Source organism: Phalacrocorax carbo, chromosome 6 (assembly GCF_963921805.1).
Source record: "Phalacrocorax carbo chromosome 6, bPhaCar2.1, whole genome shotgun sequence".
Taxonomy (NCBI): domain Eukaryota; kingdom Metazoa; phylum Chordata; class Aves; order Suliformes; family Phalacrocoracidae; genus Phalacrocorax; species Phalacrocorax carbo.
Window position 1 is genome coordinate 11,460,893 of NC_087518.1, and position 24,927 is coordinate 11,485,819.

At 56.3% G+C, this 24,927-nt stretch overlaps 2 protein-coding genes across 5 annotated transcripts in view; one reads left to right on the forward strand and one right to left on the reverse strand.

Annotated features, from left to right (window-relative positions):
- Positions 1 to 6,361, reverse strand: part of MTMR14 (myotubularin related protein 14) — a 34,178-nt gene extending 27,817 nt beyond the window's left edge. For 2 of the 3 annotated variants that reach the window (XM_064453677.1, XM_064453676.1), the window contains exons 1-3: positions 6,175 to 6,361; positions 5,949 to 6,094; positions 15 to 123 (exon numbers count right to left, since the gene is read on the reverse strand). In XM_064453677.1, the coding sequence (XP_064309747.1) occupies positions 15 to 123; positions 5,949 to 6,094; positions 6,175 to 6,297 (378 nt within the window). In that variant the 5' untranslated portion in view covers positions 6,298 to 6,361. Of the gene's footprint in view, positions 1 to 14; positions 124 to 5,948; positions 6,095 to 6,174 lie in introns of those variants that run through there. The other variant, XM_064453679.1, reaches the window with a different exon arrangement.
- Positions 6,362 to 6,522: 161 nt separating this feature from the next.
- On the forward strand, positions 6,523 to 23,908 carry LHFPL4 (LHFPL tetraspan subfamily member 4). 2 transcript variants are annotated; one of them, XM_064453696.1, is made up of 4 exons: positions 6,523 to 9,725; positions 21,268 to 21,504; positions 21,724 to 21,740; positions 21,980 to 23,908. In XM_064453696.1, exons 1-4 carry the CDS (start codon positions 9,320 to 9,322, stop codon positions 21,986 to 21,988), a joined length of 669 nt encoding a protein of 222 aa, XP_064309766.1. In that variant the 5' UTR covers positions 6,523 to 9,319; the 3' UTR covers positions 21,989 to 23,908. The 2 variants fall into 2 exon arrangements, with proteins under 2 accessions (XP_064309766.1, XP_064309767.1); XM_064453697.1 differs by having other exon boundaries at positions 22,338 to 23,908.
- The last annotated feature ends 1,019 nt before the right edge of the window (positions 23,909 to 24,927 follow it).

Below are 24,927 nucleotides of genomic sequence, written 5' to 3' on the forward strand. Positions count from 1 at the left end.
CCATGAAGCTTTACCTTTCCCTTGTACAGAATGACTGGGCAAACAAATCGTCCTCTACACCTCGCCATCTTACTTCGGTTGATAAGGTCCTGCAGTTTGCCAACCTGCACAGTGCTCTCAAACCTAGTGGACAGAGATTCAGTTCAGTACACAGAGCATCTTCTCAGACATCTTTCAGCGAAGCTGCTACAGACACCCTGGGCTGTAATCCCCATCCCTTTCACCTTGAAGCCAGCTCTGAAGTTAGCAAGCAAGAGGATGCTTCTTTAAGAATTCCTTCCACTGCTGTACAACATCTGTGGATGCTTTTCCATCTCCTTTTCTTTGTTTTGAAAGACCAGCTGCACAGTATATGACAGCAAGCATCTTCAGGGGCTTCCAGTATGAGTACTGTCAGAATCGTCTGCTACAGACTAACACTAACGAGGGACTACCACAGTAAGCCAGTGTCTACAAAAATACATGTCCTGCTTTCCTCCCCTGCTTTCCATCAAAAAGCAGCTCAGCACTACCATCAGAGCGAATTCATTATTGGAGTGATAATTTTGCAAGGCAAAATAAATAGAGAACCAAAGCTTTAACACTCAATGAACCTTAGTCCTGGTCACCTGAGCATTTGTGTTGCCGGATAATTACACAACTGTCTCCAAATCAGCTAGTAGGTTGAGCAGGGTAGTCAGATTAACGTCAGCTGCATCTGCATAACTAAATTTTGTTTGTTTCCCTGGTTAAAGTTAGAACAGAACTGTGTTCCAAGTCGGAGACGCTTTGGAAACAAGTTAAAATTGCTGCAATTTGTCCAAGCACCAGTCTACATATGACAGGAATCCAAACTGACTTCTGAACTATGCAGACCTTCAGGAGGAACCATCAATGCATGGAGGACTAGTGTTTCCACAAGGAACTGGAGAAGCATCTAGGCTGACAGAATAGAAAGCAGATAAAGTCTGGACATACAAGACTGCATGGCCATGCACATAAAGATGATTACCAAGAATTTCTAGTTAGCCCTTTCCAGTTGCAGAGCTCAGAAGACCCTAGATGAACTGACTGATCTCTGGACACTTGTCCATTATCAACACAAGTCATCTGAAAAAGGGACAAATAGGATCATGGTAAACTCTCCAGTGGGATGGAGAAGTACCAGCATTACCGTGCAAAGCACAAGACCTCAGCTGAGATACAGCATCTGATTCTAGTGACTTACCCATGCCTGAAAAGGCACAGTGAAATAATTAGGATGGCCAGGGGACAGCCTGTGCTGCAAGAGGAGCCACCACAGAATGACTGGCAGAGCAGATGAAGACAAAGTGAGGACACAACAATATATGCATTAGGGTGGAGAAGAGAACTCACAACGGAGGGGTAGGAGAACTCAAAGGCAAAGGACAATGCTGTCCTAGGAACAAATTAATACCTTCATGCTTGAAGTTATAAGAAAGTTGCCAAGCTTCAGGATCAGTGACAGCGTGGAGCAGCCTACCTGCAACTGCCATTCTGGGAAGGATTAAAAAAATTAATCTATTATTAGCATGCAAACTGACATGTTTGTAGAAAAGATCGTACAAGGTGGTACCAGTGGAAGCAGTGAAACAGCAAACAAGACCTTCAAATCTTACTTTTTTTTAAAAAAAAAGGATTCAATTCTCAGAATTCATAGCGAAGGCTTAACATTTTTCACGTGTTTCCCTACATACACAACTATTTTGGCTGTCCAGCCTCAAAGACCTTTGACATATACCAGAATTTAAAGAACAAGAACCCAGGCCAATCTTATTTAAGCACTGTGGATGTGGGGGAGCTAAGTGCAAAGACAGGAAGATACTAACACAACAAACTTTACACAGGAGCACGTGAGGTTGCGTGGAGGCAAGAGAAGCACACGCCTGATCAACACAGCCCAAACTCCACTCATCGCTGTCATTGCAGACAGCCAAGAGCTCTGCAATCTGCTTCCCTCCTCACAGAGCATGTGAATAACACGCCACAGGAGCAGCCTGCAAGCAGTTTGAGAAGAGATGTCTTTGTGTACGATTCCCAATACCAATCTATTCTGAAATTTTGAGAGATTCTAACATACAGATTTGGTTGTGGGGTTGTTTTTAAATGAATGCACACAATTAAGAGACACATCCTGCGTTCTGCTTCAGCTGTCTTTATGTTTCCCTTGTAAACGGAAATACAGAGGGAAACAAGAACTTTAATATGGTGTTACCAGAATAGTTCTGTGGCTGTGCTTCTAAGTCCAGAAAATGGCATTTGGCAAAAATCAAAAGCCTGGAAGAGGAGAAATAAGAGAAGCACCTCCCCGGGAGCTGAGACAAGCCAGCAGGTTTCACCTCTCAGCACACTAACTGCGCTTCTCCAGAGAGGCATTGCAGTGCTGGGGAATGAGTCCGGGAAGCTTGGCAGGAACCTGGGACACAGAGAAGCCCAGCACCCCACTGGGGACAGGGAAGGACGAGTCCCCCTCCCAGGCTCCCGTGCCTGTTCCCTGGGAAGCCTGCACGCACACCAGAAAGACCTGCTCTGCTATCCATCATGGCCGTGCTGCAAAGAGGGCCCTTGGACCTTCTCGTCTCAAGAACCATCATCAGTAAAGCTAGAGATAAATACAGTAAGTCGCACTGAGGCTACTGGAGCGAGGGGAAAGGCTGCTCTGAAGAACGGATGGAAAGCTCCTCAGGGCCAAGTGGTTAAATCCAGCATAGGTAGGAGTAAAATCTATTGAAAAAGGTTCAAGAACCAGAGCACTCCAACAGCAGTGTAAAAAAACATCGCTAAGGCTGCTTGGGACAAAGTAGAGAAAGAGGCAGAAGGAATGACATGGATGTGTAGCTTATCTTTTTATTTTTTGGGATTTTCAAGTAGGTTTTAGTGGCTTGGGTTTTTTGGGTGGTGTTTTTTTTCCCCCTTCAGAAGTTTGTTTTCCAGAAGATGCTGCGGGGCAACCTTACTTCTGCATTAGTCCCCTCAGCTCTCCCCACCAAATCACACCCCAAACCTGAATTCATCTTTTTAAACACAAGGGAAATATTTCCTATAAGAGCAAACAACTGTTTTGGCAACTGTGTATTTTATACAGGTCTGAAGCAGAGTGTTCCTCACATCATTCAATTACATACAACTAATCATATTCGTTTGGAGTACAGACACATAACAGCGAAGCCAAGCGTCTGCAAGTGAAACCAAAGACATGGCTCCTGCCCGAGACCTGCACATTTTCGTTAAGCCCAGACAGAGTAACTCTAAGACAGTGAGTAGAGAACTGAGTGCATCCCTCCGTTTCCACTCCCTGCAGCATCTGCCTGCTCCTTCCAGGGGGATGCCGAGCTCTCCAAGCATGAGGAAGCTGCTCCTGGCTGTGAGACATGCTCTGCTACTTCCTGTGGCTCTCCATGAGCAGGACCTGCCCAAGGGGAATACAGCCACCTTGCTCAAGAGCCAAAAAACACACCAAATTCCTCCCACTACCTCCTGCACCTGCCTAGATTTCAGAGTATTGTCAGCAAAGTTTGATGAAGCAACATCCTGTCCTCCCCCAGCTGCCCAGCTGCAGAATGATCAGGATCAGGCAGCTGACCTGGGTTAAAAATATCCATTTTTTGCTGTTTCCCCACACGGCTTCAGAAGCAGCTGTACCAGCAGAACTGATGGGGCATCACCAAGTTCACATAAGCGAGAATTGCTTCCAACAGACCTTGGTATTCTCAGAGGTGTGAAGTCTCCTGTACAGTTCAAGGAGCTCTTACCAGCTGACCAAGAACACTACAAAGATGAAAGGCAGCCAAAGATGCTCAGTCCTAGAGAGAGCATCCCGTTCACTTGAAGAGGTTCTTGTGTTCTGTAACACAAGAATTGCAACAGGCTTGTCCTGGTTTCAGCTGGGATAGAGTTAATCTTCTTTGTAGTAGCTAGTATGGGGCTATGTTTTGGATTTGTGCTGGAAACAGTAGTGATAATGCAGAGATGTTTTAATTGTTGCTAAGTGGTGCTTACACTGGTCAAGGACTTTTTCAGCTCCCACTGCTCTGCTGGATACACAAGAAGCTGGGAGGGGACACAGCTGACCCAAACTGACCACAGGGATATTCCATACCATATGACGTCATGCTCAGTATATAAAGCTGGGGGACGAAGGAAGGGTGGGGACATTTGGAGTGATTGTGTTTGTCTTCCCAAGTAACTGTTTTGTGTGACGGAGCCCTGCTTTCCTGGAGATGGCTGAACACCTGCCTGCCCATGGGAAGTAGTGAATGAATTCCTTTTTTTGCCTTGCTTGTGCGCGCAGCTTTTGCTTTTATGTATTAAACTGTCTTCATCTCAACCCAGGAGTTTCCTCACTTTTACTCTTCCGATTCCCTCCCCCATCCCGCTGAGGGGGAATGAGCGAGCGGCTGCTTGGTGCTCAGTTGCTGACTGGAGCTAAACCACGACAAGCATCTATTTCACAAGTATTCCACAGAGTACAATGATGCAACTAAAACCTGGATTTTCCTGAAACTATTTAGTGCCTTTTACAGAGATTATCACCCCAAAATCAGGAGGAGAGGGATGATGAAGGGTAGTCTGTTTCCATAACTCTCTGGAACAGCAAATCAAGACTTGGAAAGAATTCGTATTTAAAATGTCAATTGCTCCTGCTGCCTTGCAAAAGTCTTGGAAGAAAACAGGGCACTGAGGGTAAGTACACATGTTTTGAGCACTCATCAGAAAAATTAAGCATCCTTTGCTCTTCCACGAACAGAAAAAGCAGAAGCATTCGGTTTCTCTTCCCTAAAACCACTCTTACTTACATTTACAGCTTCAGACTTTAGTTTCCCTTTTTTTTGCAGCAAGGGGTTTAATCTTTCTAACCTGATCTAAATGTTAAGCAGAAATTCTCCCACCTGACAATCAGTTGTGGCTGTTTTCCAGAGACTCCTTCCTATGACACCCAGCCCACGTGCCCACGCAGCTGCTGACGGTTTGCCTTCCTAAGGCAAAGCAGCTGGCTGTGCCGCTGCCGCAAGGGGAACATGGTGACCGCCGTCCTTTTGAACACGTTACTCTTGGCACAGACACAGTTAAGACTGTGAAATTGCATTATGTTTTGTTGGAAGAGAAAATAAAAAACCAAGTGGCTGTTGTTAGAGCCGCAGGGAGCAGCTAACACTCAGCCACAAGCGAGACCAGGGCGATTCTGAGCTTGTGGGTCAAAGTCCAGACATGAGTTGGCTTAGACTTGAGCTAAAGTGCAAGCAAGCATTTCCCGTTAACTCGCTAAACCTTGGTGCCCACTGACCCACCCTCCATGGTGGGGGCAGACTATTTCTGTCAAGATTGTCTCGTCTGTCCAGCCCCTATCAGTGCTTCACCCCCTTCCCTGACACTTTCCAGACTAAAGTTTCTCTAATTAGAGGCCTTCTAGCAAGACCAGAGACACTTCGTCAATCCAGGGAGAGCATCACAGTCCCGCTCCCAGCCACGAGCTCTGGGAGCCTCCAGGTGAGCTGCAACACAGTGATCATAAGGATCCCACGCCGTGCTCAGGTCTGCCAGAGGAGAGCAGACAGAGGAGCTGGCACTGCCGGGGGCACCCCCTTTCCTTCGCGCCCCTCGGCTTCGCAGCTACCATGCCACCGAAACCCAAGAGACTCGGAGGAGCCCCGCAGGAGTCCGGCAGCGCGGCCTTGGTAGGCAGCGAGGGGCGCCCCGGGAAAGGCGTGCCCGGCGCCTGACACCGCCGGTTATAATTAGCCCCGTGCAGGCGGGAGGGGGGGGCTGGCGGGGCGGCCCCCGGGGGATCCGGAGCGACAGCGGCTCCCGGCAGGCGCGGAAGCTCCCCGGGGCAAAACGGGAAGCCGCCTAGGCCGGCTGTCAGCCGCGGAGGAGGACCGACAGAACACCGGAAGAACCGGGAGGGGACCTGGAGGGGGAACCAGGGCGGGGGACCCCGGTAGCCTTACGGGTCGCGGCCGGCGCCAGTGTCGCGCTCCAGGAGGACGATGTGCCGCGGGTAATGTGCGCAGACCTCGCCGTGCGCGTTGGGGATCACGCTGTAACGGTAATCGCGGCTGAAGAGCTCCAGGCACCGCCGCTCGATCCGCTCCACCTGCGGACGGGTCAGCCACCGGTCAGCGCCCGCCGCCCCGGTCCTCACCGCGCCGCCCCCGGCCGCCCCAGTCCCCTCACCTTCGCGGCGCCGCCGCCGTCCTTGGCGCGGTACTGTGCCCGTGAGAACTCCAGCAGCAGCTCGGCCAGGGCGCGGTCCCCGGAGCCCGCCGGGGGGCAGCCGCGGGCTGCCGCCGCCGCCATCCCCTCACCGCTCACCGCCGCCGCTCCATGGCCCCGCCCGTCGCTTCCGCCCGCCGCCACCGTCGCTTCCGCCCGGCCGGCCAATCACCGCTCGAGCCTACCGCTGGCGTCATCGGGACGCGACACGCTGCCGCTAGGTGCGCCCCGGCCGATGTCGCACGCCCCGGCCGATGCCGCACACCCCGGCCCTGCAGCCCGCCTTCCCCTCCCGCTCCGAGCGGACCCCCCTGGCCCCGATGCGAGCCCGCCGCGGGAGGAGCGGGGGCTGGGCCCGGGCCCGCGGGCGGGCTGCGCTCCCCGGTACCGGGCGCGGCTCAACGGCTCCGTGTCTGGGTGGGGACCGTTGAGGAGCGGGGTCCGCACGGGGACCGGGGGTATTTAACGTTTCCGTCAAAGACTTGGCGGGATCGCGCCCACCCTCAGCAGGTTTGCAGGTGACACCGAGCCGAGCGGTGCAGGTGGCACGGCAGAAGGACGGGATGCCGTCTCGAGGGGCCGGGACAGGGTGGGGAGGCGGGCCTGTGAGAGCCTCGTGGCGTTCAATCGGGCCAAGTGCAGGGTCCTGCAGCTGGGTCGGGGCAACACGGGTATCAATATAGGCTGGAGGATGAAGGGATTGAGAGCAGCTCTGCAGAGAAGGACTTGGGGGTACTGGGGGACAAAAAACTGGACATGAGCCAACAATATGCACTTGCAGCCCAAAAGGCCAACTGTATCCTGGGCTGCATCAAAAGCAGTGCAGCCAGCAGGGTGAGGGAGGTGATTCTACCCCTCTGCTCTACTCTGGTGAGACCCCACCTGGAGTGCTGTGTCCAGCTCTGGAGGCCCTCAGCACAAGAAGGACACGTAACTGTTGGGAGTGGGTCCAGAGGAGGCCACAAAAATGATCTGGGGGCTGGAGCACCTCTCCTACAAGGACAGGCTGAGAGAGTTGGGTTGTTCAGCCTGGAGGAGGCTGAAGGAGGACCTTATTGCAGCCTTCTAGTACTTAAAGGGGGACTATAGGAAGGATGGGGACAAACTCTTTAGCAAGGCCTGTTGTGACAGGACATGGGGTTTCAAACAAATGGTTTCAAACTAAAGGAGGGTAGATTTAGGCTGGATATAAGGAAAAAAATTTATATGAGGGTGGTGAAACACTGGAACAGGTTGCCCAGAGAGGCTGTGGAGGCCCCATCCCTAGAGACATTCAAAGTCAGGTTGGACGGGGCTCTGAGCAACCTGATCTAGTTCAAGATGTCCCTGCTCGCTGCAGGGGGGGTTGGACTAGATAACCTCTAAAGGTCCCTTCCAACACAAACCATTCTATGATTCTACTGGAGCTGCAGCGAGCTGGGGGCCACCGAGGCTTTGCATAAACCTCATTTTAGCCCTGAAGGGAGATGGGGCAAAGGTCTGTGGGCAGTGCTGAGGTGGTCTGGCCATGGCACTCTGCAGCTCAGCTGTGCCCAGGATGGGAGCAGGGATGAGGCCAGCTCATGCTGTTCATACCGGGGTTAGTGGAGAGCACTGTCACACCACTGGGGGCACAGGGCAGACCACTCCCTTGCTCTTGCAGGGGAACACAAAACCATTTTTCATCTGCGTATGTCCAGTTTGCAGATCAGCTGCAAACCTTGAGAAGGCCTGGATGAGAAGGAGGCCTTTGGAGCGTGTCATATAATCACAGAATCATTAAGGTTGGAAAAGACCTCTGAGATCATCAAGTCCAACCATCAACCCAACACCACTGTGCCCCCTAAACCATGCCCTGAAGTGCCACGTCTACGTGTTTTTTGAACACCTCCAGGGATGGTGATTCCCACCACCTCTCTCGGCAGCCTGTTCCAGTGCCTGAACACTCTTTCAGTAATTTTTCCTAATATCCAATCTAAACCTCCCCTGACACAGTTTAAGGCCATTTCCTCTCATCCTATTGCTAGTAACTTGGGAGAACAACCTCCCCACCTCACTACAACCTCCATTCAGGTAGTTTTAGAGAGTGATAAGGTCTCCCCTCAGCGGCCTGTTCTCCAGACTAAACCCTAGCTCCCTCAGCTGCTCCCCAGCCCCGCTGCCCTTCACACCCGTGCCGTGACGGCCGGGTTTGCGGCAGCTCCAGCCGAGCCTTCGGGAGGAGGGGGGCCCGAGGCAGTCGGGTCTCTGCTGGAGTTTCGGGGCCAGCGTGAGGCTGCGGGGCGGGGCAGGACCCTTTGCAAGGCACTCACCGCCATGCCCCCGCCTCAGGCTGGCAGCCTGCGGCGCCCGGACCCGGCATCCCCGTACCCCGGCCCGGAGCCGCCGGGGCAGGCCAGGGGCACAGGGCCGGGCCCTGTTGCTCCCGGTGCCGGTGCGGCCCACGCTGGCCGTAACTTGCTCCAGCCCTACCGAGCCGTCAGGGAAGCCCGCGGCCCGCCGCGTGGAGTGCTCCCCCGAGATCCCGGGAGGTTGAGTGTCCTCCCCGCGGGCCGGCTCCGGCCGAACGCGCCCACGCGTGTGTCTGCTGGCGTGAACCGGGGCGGCCCGGGGTACCGGAGGCGGCCCGCCGCCGCCTCGGCCCCGCTTCACCTGCCCGCTCCCAACCCTGCCAAGGCGGCCCGAACCCTGCCGAGACGGCCCCAACCCTGCCGAGGCTGATCCGAACCTCTCCGAGGCTGCCCGAACCCTGCCGAGGCTGGTCCGAACCCTGCCGAGGCGGCCCGAACCTCCCCGAGGAGGCCCGAACCATCCCGAGCCTCCCCGAACCTCCCCGAAGTCTGCCGAGCGCGATCCGAACCCCGCCGAGCCCGTCCCGAGCGTCGCCGAAGGTGCCCGAGCCCTCGGCGGGCGGAGCCGAAGGCGGCCGAAGCGGCCCGATCCCCGCGGGGCGCGCGCGGCGGGCTGGGCTCGGCTCCGCAGTGGCGGGGGGGCGCAGAGGCGGCAGCCAAGATGGCGGCGCGGGTGGCGCAGGGGCCGGCAGCCCTTGGGCGCTCCTAGGCCGCGGTCCCCCCCACCCCGGGCGGGCTCCCCGCCGTGGCGGCGCCCCCCGTTTGCGACCGGCAGGATGCTGCCCTCGCAGGAAGCCTCCAAGCTCTACCATGACAACTACGTGCGGAACTCCCGCGCCATCGGCGTGCTCTGGGCCATCTTCACCATCTGCTTCGCCATCATCAACGTGGTGGTTTTCATCCAGCCCTACTGGGTGGGCGACAGCGTCAACACCCCCAAGCCCGGTTACTTCGGGCTGTTCCACTACTGCGTGGGCAGCGGGCTGGCGGGCCGGGAGCTGTCGTGCCGCGGCTCCTTCACCGACTTCAGCACCATCCCCTCGGGCGCCTTCCAGGCGGCGGCCTTCTTCGTGCTGCTCTCCATGGTCCTGACGCTGGGCTGCATCACCTGCTTCGCCCTCTTCTTCTTCTGCAACACCGCCACCGTCTACAAGATCTGCGCCTGGATGCAGCTGCTGGCAGGTACCCACCGACACCGGGCACCACCGGGCACCGGCAGGCCTCCTCCCGGCCTTTGGGGCGTGGGGGGCGCAGGGTTTGGCCGGGACAGCAGTGCTAAGCGCAGGTGGTGGGTGCCTGGTGAGCCCCAGGCACTGGTAACGGGGCCCCTGGCTGCAGGGAATGCCAGGCTTGCCCGAGAAAGCTGGGCTGGGGACATGTACTGTGGATCCATAGGACGTCCCGGCCAGGAAATGGCCCCAGGATATCCCAGGGCTACCTGGGACACCCAGTCCAGGCACTAGTGCTGATGGAGTACCAGGAATGGGCACCAGCTCGGGGTGCTGGTACCCAGGGCTCCCCAGGCACTGGTAGCAGGGCCCTTGGCCACAGGAAACACAGAGCTTGCTCAAGTAAGCTGGACTGGGTCCAAGCACTGCAAGGCCATGGTTCCAGAAACCAGCCCCGGGGCTTCCTGGGACACCCAGGCCAGGCACTAGCACTGGCAGAGCACCAGGAATGGGCACTGGCACCCAGGACACTCCAGGGCTTCCTGGGACAGTCAGGCAAGGCACTAGCCCTGGCGGAGCACCAGGAAGAGGTGCCAGCTCTAGGCCCTGGCACCCGGTGCTCCCTGGGCAGAGGTTGGGTGCAGGGAACACTGAGATTGGTTCAAGGAAGCTGGGCAGGATATAAGCACTGCAGGGCCATGGGGCACCGCAGACAAGAACTGTCCCCAGGGCGCCCCAGAGCTTCCTGGGTCAGCCAGGCCAGGCACTAGCACTGACAGGGGGCTGGCAATGGGCACCTGTTCTGGACACTGGCACCCAGGGCTCCCCAGGGAATCACAGAACTCCCTGAGACACAGCGGGGAAGCTGGATGAGGGACCCACCTCAGAACATGCACCAGCCCTGGGGCACCTGGATAGCCTGGAGCACCCTAGGACAGCCGGGTCAGGCACTGGCCTTGGAGCACCCCAGGACAATCTGGGCTAGGGACCAGCCTGGGGCACCCCACTACACCCCAGTCAGGGACCAGCTCTGGGACACCCTACAGCAAGGACTGCCCCACAGCACCAAATACCAGCTGCAAGGATGCTCTAGGACACCCTGGACCTGGGACCAGCCCCCTGAGGACTCAGACCCCCCGGGGCACCCCACATCAGGGAACTGGTCTCCCTGTCTACCCAGACCGAAGGGCATCCCTAAGCGAGCCCACCCCTAGGATATACCCACCTTAGGGGGACCCATTCACTGGCAGGAACCCATGCACAGACCGCTCAGCCCTGTAGAAGCACCTGTGCACAGACAGACCCTCCAGCTCCCCCTTAAAGAGATGTTGTGCCCAGGCCCCCTCCCTCCAGCATCACGAAAGGGTTGTGAGGACAGGCCTTCCCCAGCTCTCTGCATAAAGAGACCCCAAGTATAGCACTTCCCACAGAGGGACACCATATGCTTACCTTGATGTCTCTTCAGAAGTGACCACAGGCTAAAGTCCTGTCACTCCCCCCAAAAGTGGCCCTGTCTATAGATCCTTCTTAGCTCCCTCCACAAAAGAAGCCCCACCATAGATGCACCCCAACATCCTCATAGAGTCACTGCTCAAAGGGACACTGTAAAATAACCCAGCGGTCTCCCTAGAAGGAGACCTGATGCATATATTATTACGGACCCCAAGTATCCCCTTGTGCACAGTCCTCCAAGCTGTCCTCACAGAGTGTCAGTCCTTTTGGGAGAAAGACCCTGAGAAGAGATGCTGAGCTTCCTCCAGTAGCGGGACCCTTTGCTTCCTTCTCTTGCCAGTTTTACCACATGTAGAAAGACATTGCATTACTCCCCACTACATGCAAAGTGGGAATAGACCCAGAGCTTCCACCAGAAGGACCCAGAGCCCCCTATATTCCTAATGGAAGGACCCCAGTCCACCCCTGTGGGAGAAGGGCCCCAGTCATTGATGTGGGAGGATCAGCCCCTCCCATGTCAAGGGCTTGTAACTAGCCTGGCTCTCTCCCTTGCAGCTGGCTTGGGCTGGAAAGCCTGACCTCTCCTTACCCGGATCAGGACCACAGCCAGACCTGGAGCTGCCTTGGCTTATCAGGAAATTCCTTCATCTTTAATTTTCCCTACCCCAAAGATTTACTGGTTTAAGGCAAGCTCAGAGCCCAAATCCTACCAATTGTCAGCAGCTTTATCAAGCGCTTGGAGCGCCTGGACAGTGCTGCTGCTGCGCAGGAAGCTGTGTGGCGGAGGGCACTGCACTGAAGGCAGCCCTGGCCTTCCTCCCCAGTGCTACTTGTCCTGGCCTGGCTCAGGCTTGAGTGGCCACAGCAGCACTCCGCTGCTGTCACCTCTAGGTACCCCTCTGCCCTGCCCTGGGGCATGTCCCTGCTCACACTTTGCCCCTCGCAGCTCTACTTGCGGGGCTCACAACCGCACTTGTGTGAACCCCGAGTGCGCGGCTTGCTGCAGCCACGGGCCGGCTCTCCTGGCCCCAGCTGGCCCCAGGCTTGGCTCAGAGCTCTCCCAGAGCAGCATGGCTACACAGCCTTTCTGTGTCAGGGAAAGTCCAAGGCAGCATTAACAGAGGCTGGCTGTCCACCCTGCCCTGAGGCAGCACGAGAGAGAGCTTCTGTCCTGCAGGAGAGGCTGGTGTCACCACCAGGGAGGGCCAGGGCACAGAGGTGGTGGTGTGGTGTGTGGAAGAAGGAACCTCATATCGGGGGAGCTGGGCAGGCCTGAACTTCCTTGGGCATGTCAGAGGCAGCCACAGGTGGATCTGTTACCTTGCGCATGGGGAAGGACCTGCCGTGACCCATGGAGAGGATGCCATGGGCCAAATCCCATGGGTAGGGCTGGGATGTGGCCCGACGTAGGCTCTGGTGCAGTGTGATGGCAAGCTTTGGAGATTCACCAGTCTGGGATGTTGGAGGGTTGTGCCAGAGCAGAGGGCTTGGTGGGGCAGAGAAGGGAAAGGCATTCCTCCTGCCTTGGTGAGGTTTTAGCTGAAGGAGGACTTGCACCACTCCAGCAGAAGCAACAGCAAGGCTCAAAGTTTCATGGGTTCACTGGTGAAAACCAGGTAAATGAGGTGAAAGGCAGAGAGACAGGGCAGAGGTGGGTCCACCCCGTCCCTATGGGATGGCCAGTGCAGAATACAGGGCTGCTGAGCAAGGGCACGAATGGGCTCTTCAGAGGAGAAAAGTCAAGAGCAGGACAGTGGGGGAGGAGGATGATCAGGAATTCAGTATCTCTTTCAGAAAAAAAAAAGTTTAAATCATCAATGTCTAATTAGTGGACAACAATCAAGGAAGGGTTTAATTAGAACTTCTCAGAAAGCTCCAGCTCAAAAGCCACTGCCCCCCTAGGAGGAAACTGGATCTAATTAAGAGGAAAGACTCTGCTTTATCGCAAATAGAAACATAGCCATCTGCCCTGTTCAAAATCCCTGTAATGCAAAACAGGAGATTTTGCTAAATCCGTCTGTTATAAAACCAGAAATGGGCATTTAACATGAGCATGTCAACAACTGTATGACTGACAGCATCCTGATGCCACCCCAGTCCTCAGAATTAGTGGAGGAGCTCCTTCAGAAAGTCCCAAGGGATGATGCTTACTTGAAGAGAAATGGGCTGCATGGGTAATCCCTCTCATCCACCCTCCATGGAAGGCAGGTACAGGAGTGAGATGAAGGCAGCTGGGCTGATTTTGTCTGCGTTCCAGCGACCACACAACAGTCACCTGCTGGAGACCCAGGCGCAGGAACACACCACCGCCACCACCACACACTGAGGTGGCTGCCCAGGAGCCTGAGATTTCCTCTGATTCCCTAATTCTCTGCTGTAACATAAGACGTGGTCACCCTGTGAGTTAACTCTGAGCTCTGAACATAGTTGTCCTGATGTCTGGCACTAATGCTGGAGCAAGAGACCCGAGCCACCTCTGTGTGGCACCACACTCACATACCTCCCGTGAGGATGGTCACCCTGAGTGGGTCCAGGGCTCTGTTTTCAGGGTGGCTTTGGTTTTGTACTTACAGTCTACTAAAACAGGCAGCCAGCTGGGCACACAGTCCCTCTCGCACAGAGGAAGTGGCTGCCCACATTTGAAGGTATTTCCCCATGCTTCAATTCTGGCAGTCAGCGTGGTGAGACCTTCCAGCGCCCTTAGGCCAGGCACAAGCGTGGCACACTGGGTGCTTTTCCACCCAGGGCCATGTCATTGCCCATGGGGCTGGGATTTGTCTTTATCAGTGGTATTTTGGCATTACTTATGCCGTGTCCAGGTGCCTTGCCTGATGGAGAATGTGATAATACTTATCCATCTCAGCCCTTTTCTCCTTTGGGAGACACCCTTCAGAGCTACACTCACCTCTCAGATGGGCCCTTCCCATCCACCAGAGCATGAACCAGGGAGCAGAGGCAGAGCTTTGATCTTCATCTTCTGCACCTGAGCTGAATTTGCCACCATCTGAGCTGGGACCCCTCACACGGTGCAGCTGCATGGCATCGTTTTGGCATGTCTGTGGAAGGGAGCGGTTAGGAAGCCCGTGGCCAACTGCTGGGCTGAGCATTACTGAGCTGCAAGGTGTGGTGGGTGGCTGCAGCCATAAGGGAGAGCAGGGTCTGGCCCGAGAGGATGCCGCAGCCCCAAAACACTCCCTGGTACTGGCAGCGATGCAGTTGCTCTGCTGAGCCACGTTAGGACAGGCTCATCTTCCCAACTTGCTGGAGAGCCAGCTCCTCTCAGAGAGAGTTTGAGGTGTCAAAGAAATTGTTTTAATGGATACAAAAGTCATTCACTGAAATTCTTAATGAAAAAAATGAGAGACAGATACCACTGCTCCAAACCAGCTGTGAGTGTAACTGGGACAGCTGCTGGGAATGAGGATGAAGTAGCCTCAAGCGCTTTCTCTGCCCAAGGGAGAAATAAGGCCAATATATGATCTTCCAGGTGAACTGCTTCCACCTGCTGACTCTGCAGTAAAAAAGACAACATCACTGCAAGAAAACTTTGCATTTGCTGAATTACCAGGTTCTGGCCCCAAGAAAAGCTTTCCTGAAGATTTCCCCTCTCCTTCCCCTGCCACCCCTGCCCTGCAGTGGGGATGGGCACAGCAACGCAGCACTGACCTCGCATCTGTCCAGTGCCTTGTGCTCTGCAGCAGCCAGCACTGGGGTTTGGAAGGCAGCGTAACCCTCCCATAGTAGCTGTTAATGTGGCTAGGGACCTGCAGGGAGGGGCTGAGCCAAGCATTCTGGAGCTGCTCATGTCCTGGAGCTTACATCCCTTAACTATTGTTCCAGATAAAGTAACTGTCAGTTCTGATTCATATAAACTTGTAACTATTCTGAATCCTGCTGATTTTTTGGCTCAGAAACAGCCTGTGGAGCAAAATGCCGTAAGGGAGCTCCTGTCTGTGTAAAAGGCTGGTGCTTGCTGTCCTGAGCATGCTGCCTTTAGTTTTCATTTATTTTTGAGGGATTTCTATTTTGGGCAAGGGAGGGGCTGTGTTTGTTCCCTTTCCTTTTGGTGCTCAGCTCTCAGGAGGCTTCCTAGTGAGAAGAAGTCACTGCAGACCCCAAAGGCACCTCATAGACTCTGTTTCCCTGGGGATTAGAGAATAATAGAACCATAGAATTGTTTAGGTTGGAAAAGACCTTTAAGATCATCAAGTCCACCACTAAACCATGTTCCTAAACACCATGGCTACACATCTTTTAAATACCTCCAGGGATGGTGACTCAACCACTTCCCTGGGCAGCCTGTTCCAGTGCTTGACAACCCTTTCAGTAAAGAAATTTCTCCTAATATCCAATCTAAACCTCCCCTGATGCAGCTTCAGGCCATTTCACCCATGTCCTGTAACTTGGGAGAAGAGACCAACACCCACCTCACTACAACCTCCTTTCAGGTAGTTGTAAAGAGCGATAAGGTCTCCCCTCAGCCTCCTTTTCTCCAGACTAAACAACCCCAGCTCCCTCAGCCACTCCTCAGAAGACTTGTTCTCTAGACCCTTCACCAGCTTCGTTGCCCTTCTCTGGACACGCTCCAGCACCTCCATGTCCCTCTTGTAGTGAGGGGCCCAAAACTGAACACAGTACTCGAGGTGGGGCCTCACCAGTGCCAAGTACAGGGGCACGATCACTTCCCTACTCCTGATGGCCGCTCTATTCCTGATACAAGCCAGGATGCTGTTGGCCTTCTTGGCCACCTGGGCACACTGCTGGCTCATGTTCAGCCAGCTGCCAACCAACACCCCCAGGTCCTTCTCTGCTGGGCAGCTCTCCAGCCACTCCTCCCCAAGCCTGTAGCGTTGCATGGGGTTGTTGTGGCCCAAGTGCAGGACCTGGCACTTGGCCTTGTTAAACCTTATACAGTTGACCTCGGCCCATCGATCCAGCCTGTCCAGGTCCCTCTGCAGAGCCTTCCTACCCTCGAGCAGATCAACACTCCTGCCCAATTTGGTGTCATCCACAAACTGACTGAGGGTGCACTCGATCCCCTCATCCAGATCATTGATAAAGATATAAAACAGAACTGGCCCCAAAACTGAGCCCTGGAGAACCCTGTTCATGACCAGCTGCCAACTGGATTTAGCTCTATTCACCGCAACTCTCTGGGCTTGGCCATCCAGCCAGTTTTTTACCCAACAAAGAATATACCCGTCCAAGCCATGAGCTGCCAGCTTCTCTAGGAGGATGCTGTGGGAAACGGTGTCAAAAGCTTTACTAAATTCCAGGTAGACAACATCCCCAGCCTTTCCCTCATCCACTAGGTGGGTTACCTGGTCACAGGAGGAGATCAGGTTGGTCAGCAGGACCTGCCTTTCACAAACCCATGCTAATTGGGCCTGATCCCCTGGTAGTCCTCATTGTGCTGTGTGGTGGCACTCAAGATGATCTGCTCCATAATCTTCCCTGGCACTGAGGTCCGGCTGACAGGCCTGTAGTTCCCCAGATCCTCCTTCTGGCCCTTCTTGTAGATGTGCATCACATTTGCTAACCTCCAGTCAACTGGGAGCTCCCCAGTTAGCCAGGACTCATGATAAAGGATGGAAAGTGGCTTGGTGAGCGCTTCTGCCAGCTCCCTCAGTCCCCTTGGGTGGATCCCATCCAGACCCATAGTCTTGTGTGTGTCTAAGTGGTGTACTGGCCACTAACCATTTCCCCTGAGATTATGGGGGCTTCATTCTGCTCCCTGTCCTTGTCTTGCAGCTCAGGGGGCTGGGTACCTGGAGAACAACTAGTCTTAGTATTAAAGACTGAGGCTAAGAAAGCATTGAGTACTTAAGGCATTAAGTACCTCAGCCTTTTGCTCAGGGGCTGGTGTGCAGTGCCCGGGGGCACCATGTCAGAGATCCCCAGTGGGGACCCCTGATGTGCCATCAGCATCATGGCGAGCGGCTGTGGGCACAGGGGAGGATACGGCACCGACAGGTTCCTCCCCTTCAGCACAGGTAGATGTGAGGGGCTGGGGGCTGGGGTGGGGTGTGTCACCGAAATGCTGGCAGAGAGGCCTGACTGCAGTGAAGGTGAGAGTGATGTGCACGAGGGCAGGGGCCAGCCAGCTTGCTGAACCCAAGGGAAGGCGAGCCACTGCCCATGGGGCCAAACACCTTGCTGTCCCCAAGCCAGGTGTAACAAGCCCCTTTAGGACCTAGCAGTTGCTGGTTTTCCCCCAGTTACCCCCACATTTTCTAGTTTTCAGTCCCTTGAGTGATGCCCTCTGGGCCAGTGCTCAGGGGGAAGGCCATGTCGCTCAGCTGCAGGGCATGTCCTTAACCCCTTCCACCCATGGCAGGTGAGAGCAGTAAAAGCCAGTCTTCACCCAGAGCTGCAAACTTAACTAGACAGCAAAAGTGATTAAAAATCACATTTGAATCCTGCAGGTGCAACTGCACAGGACTGGGGCAGCACCAGGATAACCCTTGTACTTGATGAACACACAGGTTACTCAGACAGTCCAAATTAGCAAATTCATCTTCTACCAGGGGATGTTACCCTGCCAGGAGGAGCTGCCTCATCTCTCCCTGCTAAAATCTTGCTCCAGTGCTGCAGCCTGAGTGATAACATTGATCTCCCTTCAACTAATTTCTTTTGCAAGGATATCAAAAGCCCTTGAGATGGCCATTTCATTTCTAGGGGACCCTGGCAAGGCGCCACCAAGGAGTGGGAAGCCATGAACCAGCTGCAAAACCAAGCCAAAAAATGCTGGTTTCCCTTGGGCCAGAGCTCCAGCCCCAGCCCCAGCAGGATCCTGCAGGCTGTTGTGAAAACTGCAGCCAGTTTGTCCTCCCTCTGCATACACCCTGCCCCGGTGATGACCAAAATGCCCAGTCCCAAATCCATCTGTCCAACTGGGAAAACTCTGGAAGAGGAAGTTGGAGCCTGGGAGGGAAGGATGGCAGCTGCGGGGCTTGACGAAGCGGCTGGCTGTCCTCGGTGCACCAGCAGTGGGGACTGGCACCACACCCTCAGAAGAACAGGAATTAAAACCAAAACAGATTATATGCATGATTTTTTTGCTTTTTAATAGTCTGTTGTAGGAGTCATCACTTGGTGTTTTTCATGTGGTTTCAAGGTGTAGAAATAGGCTGTTTTAAACAAAATCCAACATTTTTCTGCAGGTCCACAAGGGACCTCAGGGTGTTTGGAGACAGGTGCTGGCAGAAGGGTGCTGTGGGCAGAGGGATGGGCAGGCCGAGCCCCGGCCTTGTGCCCCTTGGACCTGCTGTGAGGGGTTGTTGAAAAGGGCAGTGCTGAGGCCTGTTGATCCTGTGGGGATCGCCTCCTTGTTCTTGCTCTGCGCTTCAATGTCGCTCCTTGCTGCGGGCATGGGAAGGTGTTTCCAGGACACGGGTTGGCCTGGGGACTTGCAGAAAAGGGAATTGATTGTGACAGAGCAGAGGACTCGGCTTACTTCTGGGAACACGTAGGACAGATGGGAAGAGGAGAGCACTGCTCTGCTCTTTGCTGGGAGGGGACCTGCCTTCGGTGGCATGTCCCCACCATGGCCGCTTCCCGGGGATCTGCACAGCAGTGAGGGGCTCGTGGGAACAGGCTGGTCGCCCTCAGGCAGAGGTGTTTGAGTGTGCATGGTGGCTTGGGAGCAACCCTTTGCCCTGGTAGTAAATTTGTGGTTTAATTCTCTGGGGCAAACAGGGGCTGTGAGATCTTGGGCAGAGCTCCTCGGGCTGTTCTGTGGGCCAGGGCACAGGGTCCCCTTGCCCCACTGCCAGCACAGAGCGTGCACCTGGGGAGAGGAGGAGCCAGGGCAGGCAGATACCAGCTAGAGCCAGCACCGGTGGTCCTGGCAGCAGTCATTGCTGCCTGTCTGCCGTGGCTGTGTTGTGACAACCTGCTGCACTGGTAGCTCACGTGCTCTGTGTTTTTCCCATAACTTTTGCCTTAAACTGTGTCTCTCGTGTCCTCCATGAGTGCCATAGCCCTCCAGCATATTAATCAACTGCCTCCTGCATCACTGCCCCATCCTGCCATGTTTGGGACCTGCCAGTGTCCTTGGAGGACCCTCACCATTGCAGCCTGTGGTGTTTGCAGAGCAGCAAGCTCTCAGCAAGCTCCTGCTTCACCCAGGCAGCCGGATCCACCTGGAGCCCAAATAAATGCTCAGAAATGCAGAGGAAATACTGATGCTCACAGAGTCCAGGGAAAGAGACAGGGGTTGCTGTTCTGCTCCTGCAAAGGACTGACCGAGGGCCATGCACAAAAGCTGGGAGCCAGCCTGAATCCCTGCTGATGCAGGTGAAATTGGCACCTGATTTTTTTTTTTTTAACTTAAATTTGCCTTCCCTTACAGCCCTGTTCTCTTCTGGGCTGAGAGGAGCTGTTGCCGAGGGCTGCTGCCCACCCAGGCAGCTGGAGTGCTGGCCTTGCTGCTCACCGTGCTTTCCTCTGGCCTCACTGTGCTTTTTTCCTCCTCACCAATTTCAGCAGAGCCATTGTAGCAGTGCCCATTTCCACACTGGGTCATGTCAGCCTGACCAGCGCCGTGGGGGCAAAACCCCACCCTTGCCAGGGGTGGCCACAGAGCACCTTAGCATTTTTTGCAGTTTCACTGCACCAGGAACTTAGTGGGGTCTTAAAATCCTCTCGGCATCTCTGCTGCCCCACGGAGAGTCCCCGGCACAGGCCTGTCGTCCCTCCTCGCTTTTGATTCAGTCACTCAGCTGAACTAAATGGCATCTAGCTTGACGGTGCCCAGGTTAGCAGGCAGGCCAGGTTGCTGCTCCCCAATTACCGTGCAGTGTATGGTGTCAGTGCTGATTATGTTTCCTTCCAGAGGGGATGGTTTTGGGTTGGTCTGGTCCCAGTGGACAGGGAGTTCCCCCAGATGTGGCCATGCTTGGCTGGGAGTCCCTGGTGATGGTGTGCTGGGAGATGCTGGCTTGCTGGTTCCTCACACGTGCACTGTGCTCTGCAGCTGTGCCGTGCCGGGGTGGCACGGGGGCTGTGTACGGTGGTAAATCAGCTTGCAGAGCTTGCCTCTGTCTGCTGAGATGCTTTTTCCAAGCAGGTTTGTAGTGTGGATGGAGAAGGCAGGCAGAGGCCAGGCAGCAGCTGGTGGGCGGTATTATGTGCCACTGTATGGGCTGCTGACAGCGACTCACCTTGGCATCCCTGCCCTTTCCCACGAGAGTGGTCGGTGCAGCTCATCAGGATGCCAGGGCCATGCCAAGTCCTGGTGCGATGCCCTGTGCTCACTTGCCCCCATTCCTGGGACTTCCCTTCCCCACCAAGAGCAGCTAAAAGCGCAGGTCAGCACCCCAAGAGCTAGCCAGGAGTTGCTGCCACAGCAGCACTCATGCCCAGCAGGGTTGGGAGGTACTTGTTGCTTACGTGGGCAGAAGCCTCTCAGGTCTTGCCTAACCTGGGACAAAAATACTCACAGCATACCCCAGCTTCTCTACAATGTCATTAATACTTTTAGCCTTACCAGCTGATGTGGGATGAGGAGCTTTTGCACTGGCTGTAGTTAGAAAAACCGTTGCCTCCTGACGTTGACAGTCACAGTCTTTGTCTCAGCATTTCCCTTCCCGTTCATCCTGGTGCTCCCTGACGTCTCCCTGCTCAGCAAAGGGTGCACGGGATGGAGGCACGCTGAGCAAGTGAGTCCCCACCCCGGGCATGGTGCTTGCAGGGCTGCGAGGTGGTTAGATGTGGGTGCTTCCAGGGATGATGACCCTCTTGGCAGGCAGCATCCCTGCCTGCAGCATGCTGGTAGCTCCTGCCCACGGGCAGGGAGCCTGTGGCGTTGAGGAAAGCCTGTGGGGAACCACTGGTCCTGTGGCTCATGCGTGAAGAAACCGAGCCCCTGATGTCCCCATTTGTGCGTGGGCCAGGTTTGGGGCAACCACATGCAAACACAGCCTCTGGGGCTGCCAGGGCAGTGGTGGCTGTCACCCGCTGTGCTACCTGCTTGTTGTGGGGCATGGTGGGCTCCCAGTTGGGGCACAGGCTGCTCTCAGGCACTGACCGGGGAGTTCAGCACCCAGCACTGCCACCCCTGTGTCCCCTCTGATGCCCCTGCCTCTTCTCCCCTCCTGCAGCGCTCTGCCTGGTGTTGGGCTGCATGATCTTTCCTGATGGCTGGGATGCAGAGACCATACGGGACATGTGTGGGGAAAAGACAGGGAAGTACTCCCTGGGTGACTGCTCCGTGCGCTGGGCTTATATCCTGGCCATCATCGGAATCCTCAACGCCCTCATCCTTTCCTTCCTGGCCTTTGTCCTCGGCAACCGGCAGAATGACCTGCTGCACGAGGAGCTCAAGACAGAGAGCAAAGGTGAGTGCCGTGCTGCCGGGGGTCCGGGGGCCCCGTGCCACGGTCCTGGGGAGGATCCTGGGTGGGAATAGCCTGGGGACTCAGCCCCTCTGGCAGCCTGCAGCCAGGCAAGGGTCCCACGGGCTTAACTGTCACCTGCAAAGCAAGGCAGGCCGGGCAGGTTGGGAGCAGGCTGCCAAGCCCCTGCCCTGCCTGATGCTCTCTTTTCTGTTTCCACAGATTTTGTCGGCACAGCGGTAAGTCCTGAGTGTCGCTGTCCCACCCCCTAGCCCTGACCATGCGGTGTGTCTGGGTGTGACCCTGCTGGGTGGCCCCACATGGGACGGGCAGTGAGGGGACCCTGGCTGTGTGGGGCAGCGGGGCTGGGGGCAGGGGGGAAGGGAGGCAGCTGGGATAGGGACAGGCATGCGCATGGCATGTGCTGGCGGCACGATGGCGGAGCCAGGCCTGCCGACCCACTGTGCTCTCCCTACAGAGGATATAAGGCCAAGTGCCTGCAGCAGGACCCTCTCTCCGCGGCCGGCAGCCTGGGTGCTCCCTCCCTGTCCTGCCCTTCATCTGCTGCCAGCGGCCACGCATCGTCCCACGCCGCCCCGGGCCCTTCTGCCCGCACCGGGGACACGCCGGCCGCCTGCTGCATCCACAGCCACCTCCATGTCCACGCCGGCACCGCCATCCCATGTGCCCTGCCAGCTCCACACCCCCCGCTGCCCGTGGGCCACCACCCAGGGAGGATGCCCCAAACTTGCTTCGTTCGAGAACAGCATCCAACTGTGGTTTTGTTTCGAGGAAAAAACAGTCTCAGAGTTTTTAACAGATTTCTACATCCCCAGGACTCCTGACCCGCTGCCTCCCACCCAAACGCACACCCAGTGATGCCCCGCGCCGGCTGCTCCAGGCCCCAGCCTCCTCCCCGCTCCCATTTTGTACAGCTCCGAGATCGTCTCCACAACTGGGGGACCCGGTGGCCAGGACGGGGCCCAACCCCTACTTTTACGTGTAAATTCATATTCTCTATACAGGGTAAAGTGACTTGAGCCCCCATCTCCCCCTGTCCTGGGAGCCTGGCCTCAGGACATGGTGTTTCCTGGCGCAAGGCCAGGGCCGCAGGCTGCTGCTTGCTCCCCCCCAGCGCGGGGACCGCAGGGGCCTCACTGCCGCTGGCTGCTGGGACACACGACTCGCGCCGCCTCCGCTGAATGTAAGCCCTGGTAAGTGGGAGCAGCTGAACATGCAAACACCCCCTGGGCGGGCACAGGAGGACCCCCCCCACCAGCCTCCTCCCAGAGCTGGCTGAGGGCTGTTGCCAAATGCCTTTCCCTCCCCATCCCCATACGGTGCTTTATCTCCACTGGTAACAGCAAGGCTCTCCCTGCCACGTGGTGTGGCTGGGGGCAGGCCTGGACACTCCTGCACCCACCCCAGCATCCAAGCTGTGTCCCCTGGCTGGACCTTGCTGGCATGTGGCGACAGCCTGGCGGGAGCCAGTGGCAGCTCCCAGGGCGGTGCTGAGCCCGGCAGCCTCCGACCACGACCCAGCCTCAATCGCACGCACATAGCACCCAGGAGCTGGCACCGACACCCCCGGCACCCTCCCCGGCACGGGCGGCCATGGCCCAGCTGCAACTCTGCTGGCCAGACCGGTGCATGTGGGCTTCCCTGGGTCCTGGCCGTGGGGGCTCAGGTCATCGCAGGCCTTGCAATGCAATAAAGTCCTCAGCACTGGCCGTGTCTCAGTGCGAGTAGCTGGGGGCTGTTTACAGGGCCCCCAGCTCTCCAGGGAGCGACAGGCCAAGGGGCTCGTGGGGGCCCTGGCAGAGCGGGACCTGGGTGCTGGGCAAGCTCTGGGAGTGGGGCTGAGCTGGGTGCCAGGAGCAGAGTGGGGCCCTGGGAAGGGCAGTGCCAGGCAGAGGAGCTGCTGCCAACAGGGCCAGGCTGCGGCGTGGGGAGGCTGCCGGGAAGCGGCAATGAAGAGCTCTGCAGGAACCACCGCCCAGCCTGGCGAGCTGGGGCAGCCGGGGCTGGCAGGAGCCGGTAAGTCATGCCCTGAGACCCTGTGGGGCAGCAGTGAGGGACGGAGCCATGCCAAAACACCGGCTGGGAGCCGAAGTCACCTGGGATGGCGTGGGTGCTGGCACTCCTCTGCCTACGGCTTCCGCCAGCCACAAGCCCGGCAGTGCCCACGTCCCTGGATCGGGGCCGGCAGGAGCCCCTGTGCCCGGCCCTGGCAGCACCCGGGTCTTGCCAGCTTGTGAGCGCTGTTGCCAGCTGAATTAGAAAAAACAAAGGAAGAAACATCAGTGGAGAAAGGAATACAGTAGCTGTAATATATCTGTATTTTAGTACAAAGTTTGATACAGTGTTTCACAAAACCTTATTGAAAAATATAATTCAAACCAGACAAGCTCAGAGCCCTGTGCTGTGGGGGGGGACTGGGACGGGCTCCTCTGGGCACTGCTGATGAAGATGAGAGGGTTTGCATGGAGGTTGTTGGAGGGCCCTGTGTGGGCACCAGCCATGGCACAGCTGCATGGGGTGGGGTGAGGGGCCAGGTGGGCACCCAAGCAGCGGCAGGGAAGGGAGGCTGGGGAGCTCGCCCTGAGCCTCTGGCTGTGCAGGCTGGCACACGAAGGGGGGGACAGCCCACAGGGAGGGAGGAGGTGGGGTGGGGGTCCCTCCCCTTCTGCCCAGCCACACATCCCCTGGGGCTGGTGAGCCACAGCACATCACAGGCAGGCTGTTGGCTTGTGGGCTGACATGGGCCAGCAGGAACCTCCTGAAATTCACAAAATTCCTGCAACTACGTGGACAAAAAAACCCCCCTAAAACTCATATGGCCCCGCAGTCCAATGGCGTGCTCTGGTAGACAAGCAGTGACAGTGCCTCCTGCGCTGTGCCAGTGTCAGGGCAGCCTGGGGTCCTCTTGGACATCTGGAGAGCTTCAGCCAGCTCTGGCCTCCCCGGTGTGGGACACACTTGTGGCCCTGGTGACCCCTGTGCAGGCACATGGCACAGAGAAGAGGAGGCCAAGGATGGATGGGCTTACTCAAGCCTCCAGGAGAAGAGAGTTTGTGGCTCCCCACAGCTGCCTCGGGGGAAGGTGCAGAGGAGATGGAGCCAGACTCTTCTTGTGGACACATGGGGACAGGACAAGGTACCACAGACACATTCTCCCATGGTGTTGGGGGAACATTTTCACAGTAGGGCGGTCAAACACAGGAGGCGATGGGCACCTTGGATGTGCTGGCTTTGAGGATCAGCACTTGGCACACCTGGGTGACCCTGCTCCAGGCTCAGCCCATCTCAGGCTTCCTAAGGAAAAGGCAAGCAGGATCAAAACCAAAAGCCCTGGGCACCAGCACACCAGAAAACAGGTTTTGAAGTGGATATAGTAGTGCAGGGGGCATCCTCCACCCCATCTCC

Bases quoted from the DNA above. Each gene is read 5' to 3' on its own strand.
- LHFPL4 (XM_064453696.1), top strand. From the start codon at position 9,320: ATGCTGCCCTCGCAGGAAGCCTCCAAGCTCTACCATGACAACTACGTG. The intron at 9,726-21,267 runs GTACCCACCGAC...CCCCTCCTGCAG, and splicing joins CTGGATGCAGCTGCTGGCAG to CGCTCTGCCTGGTGTTGGGC.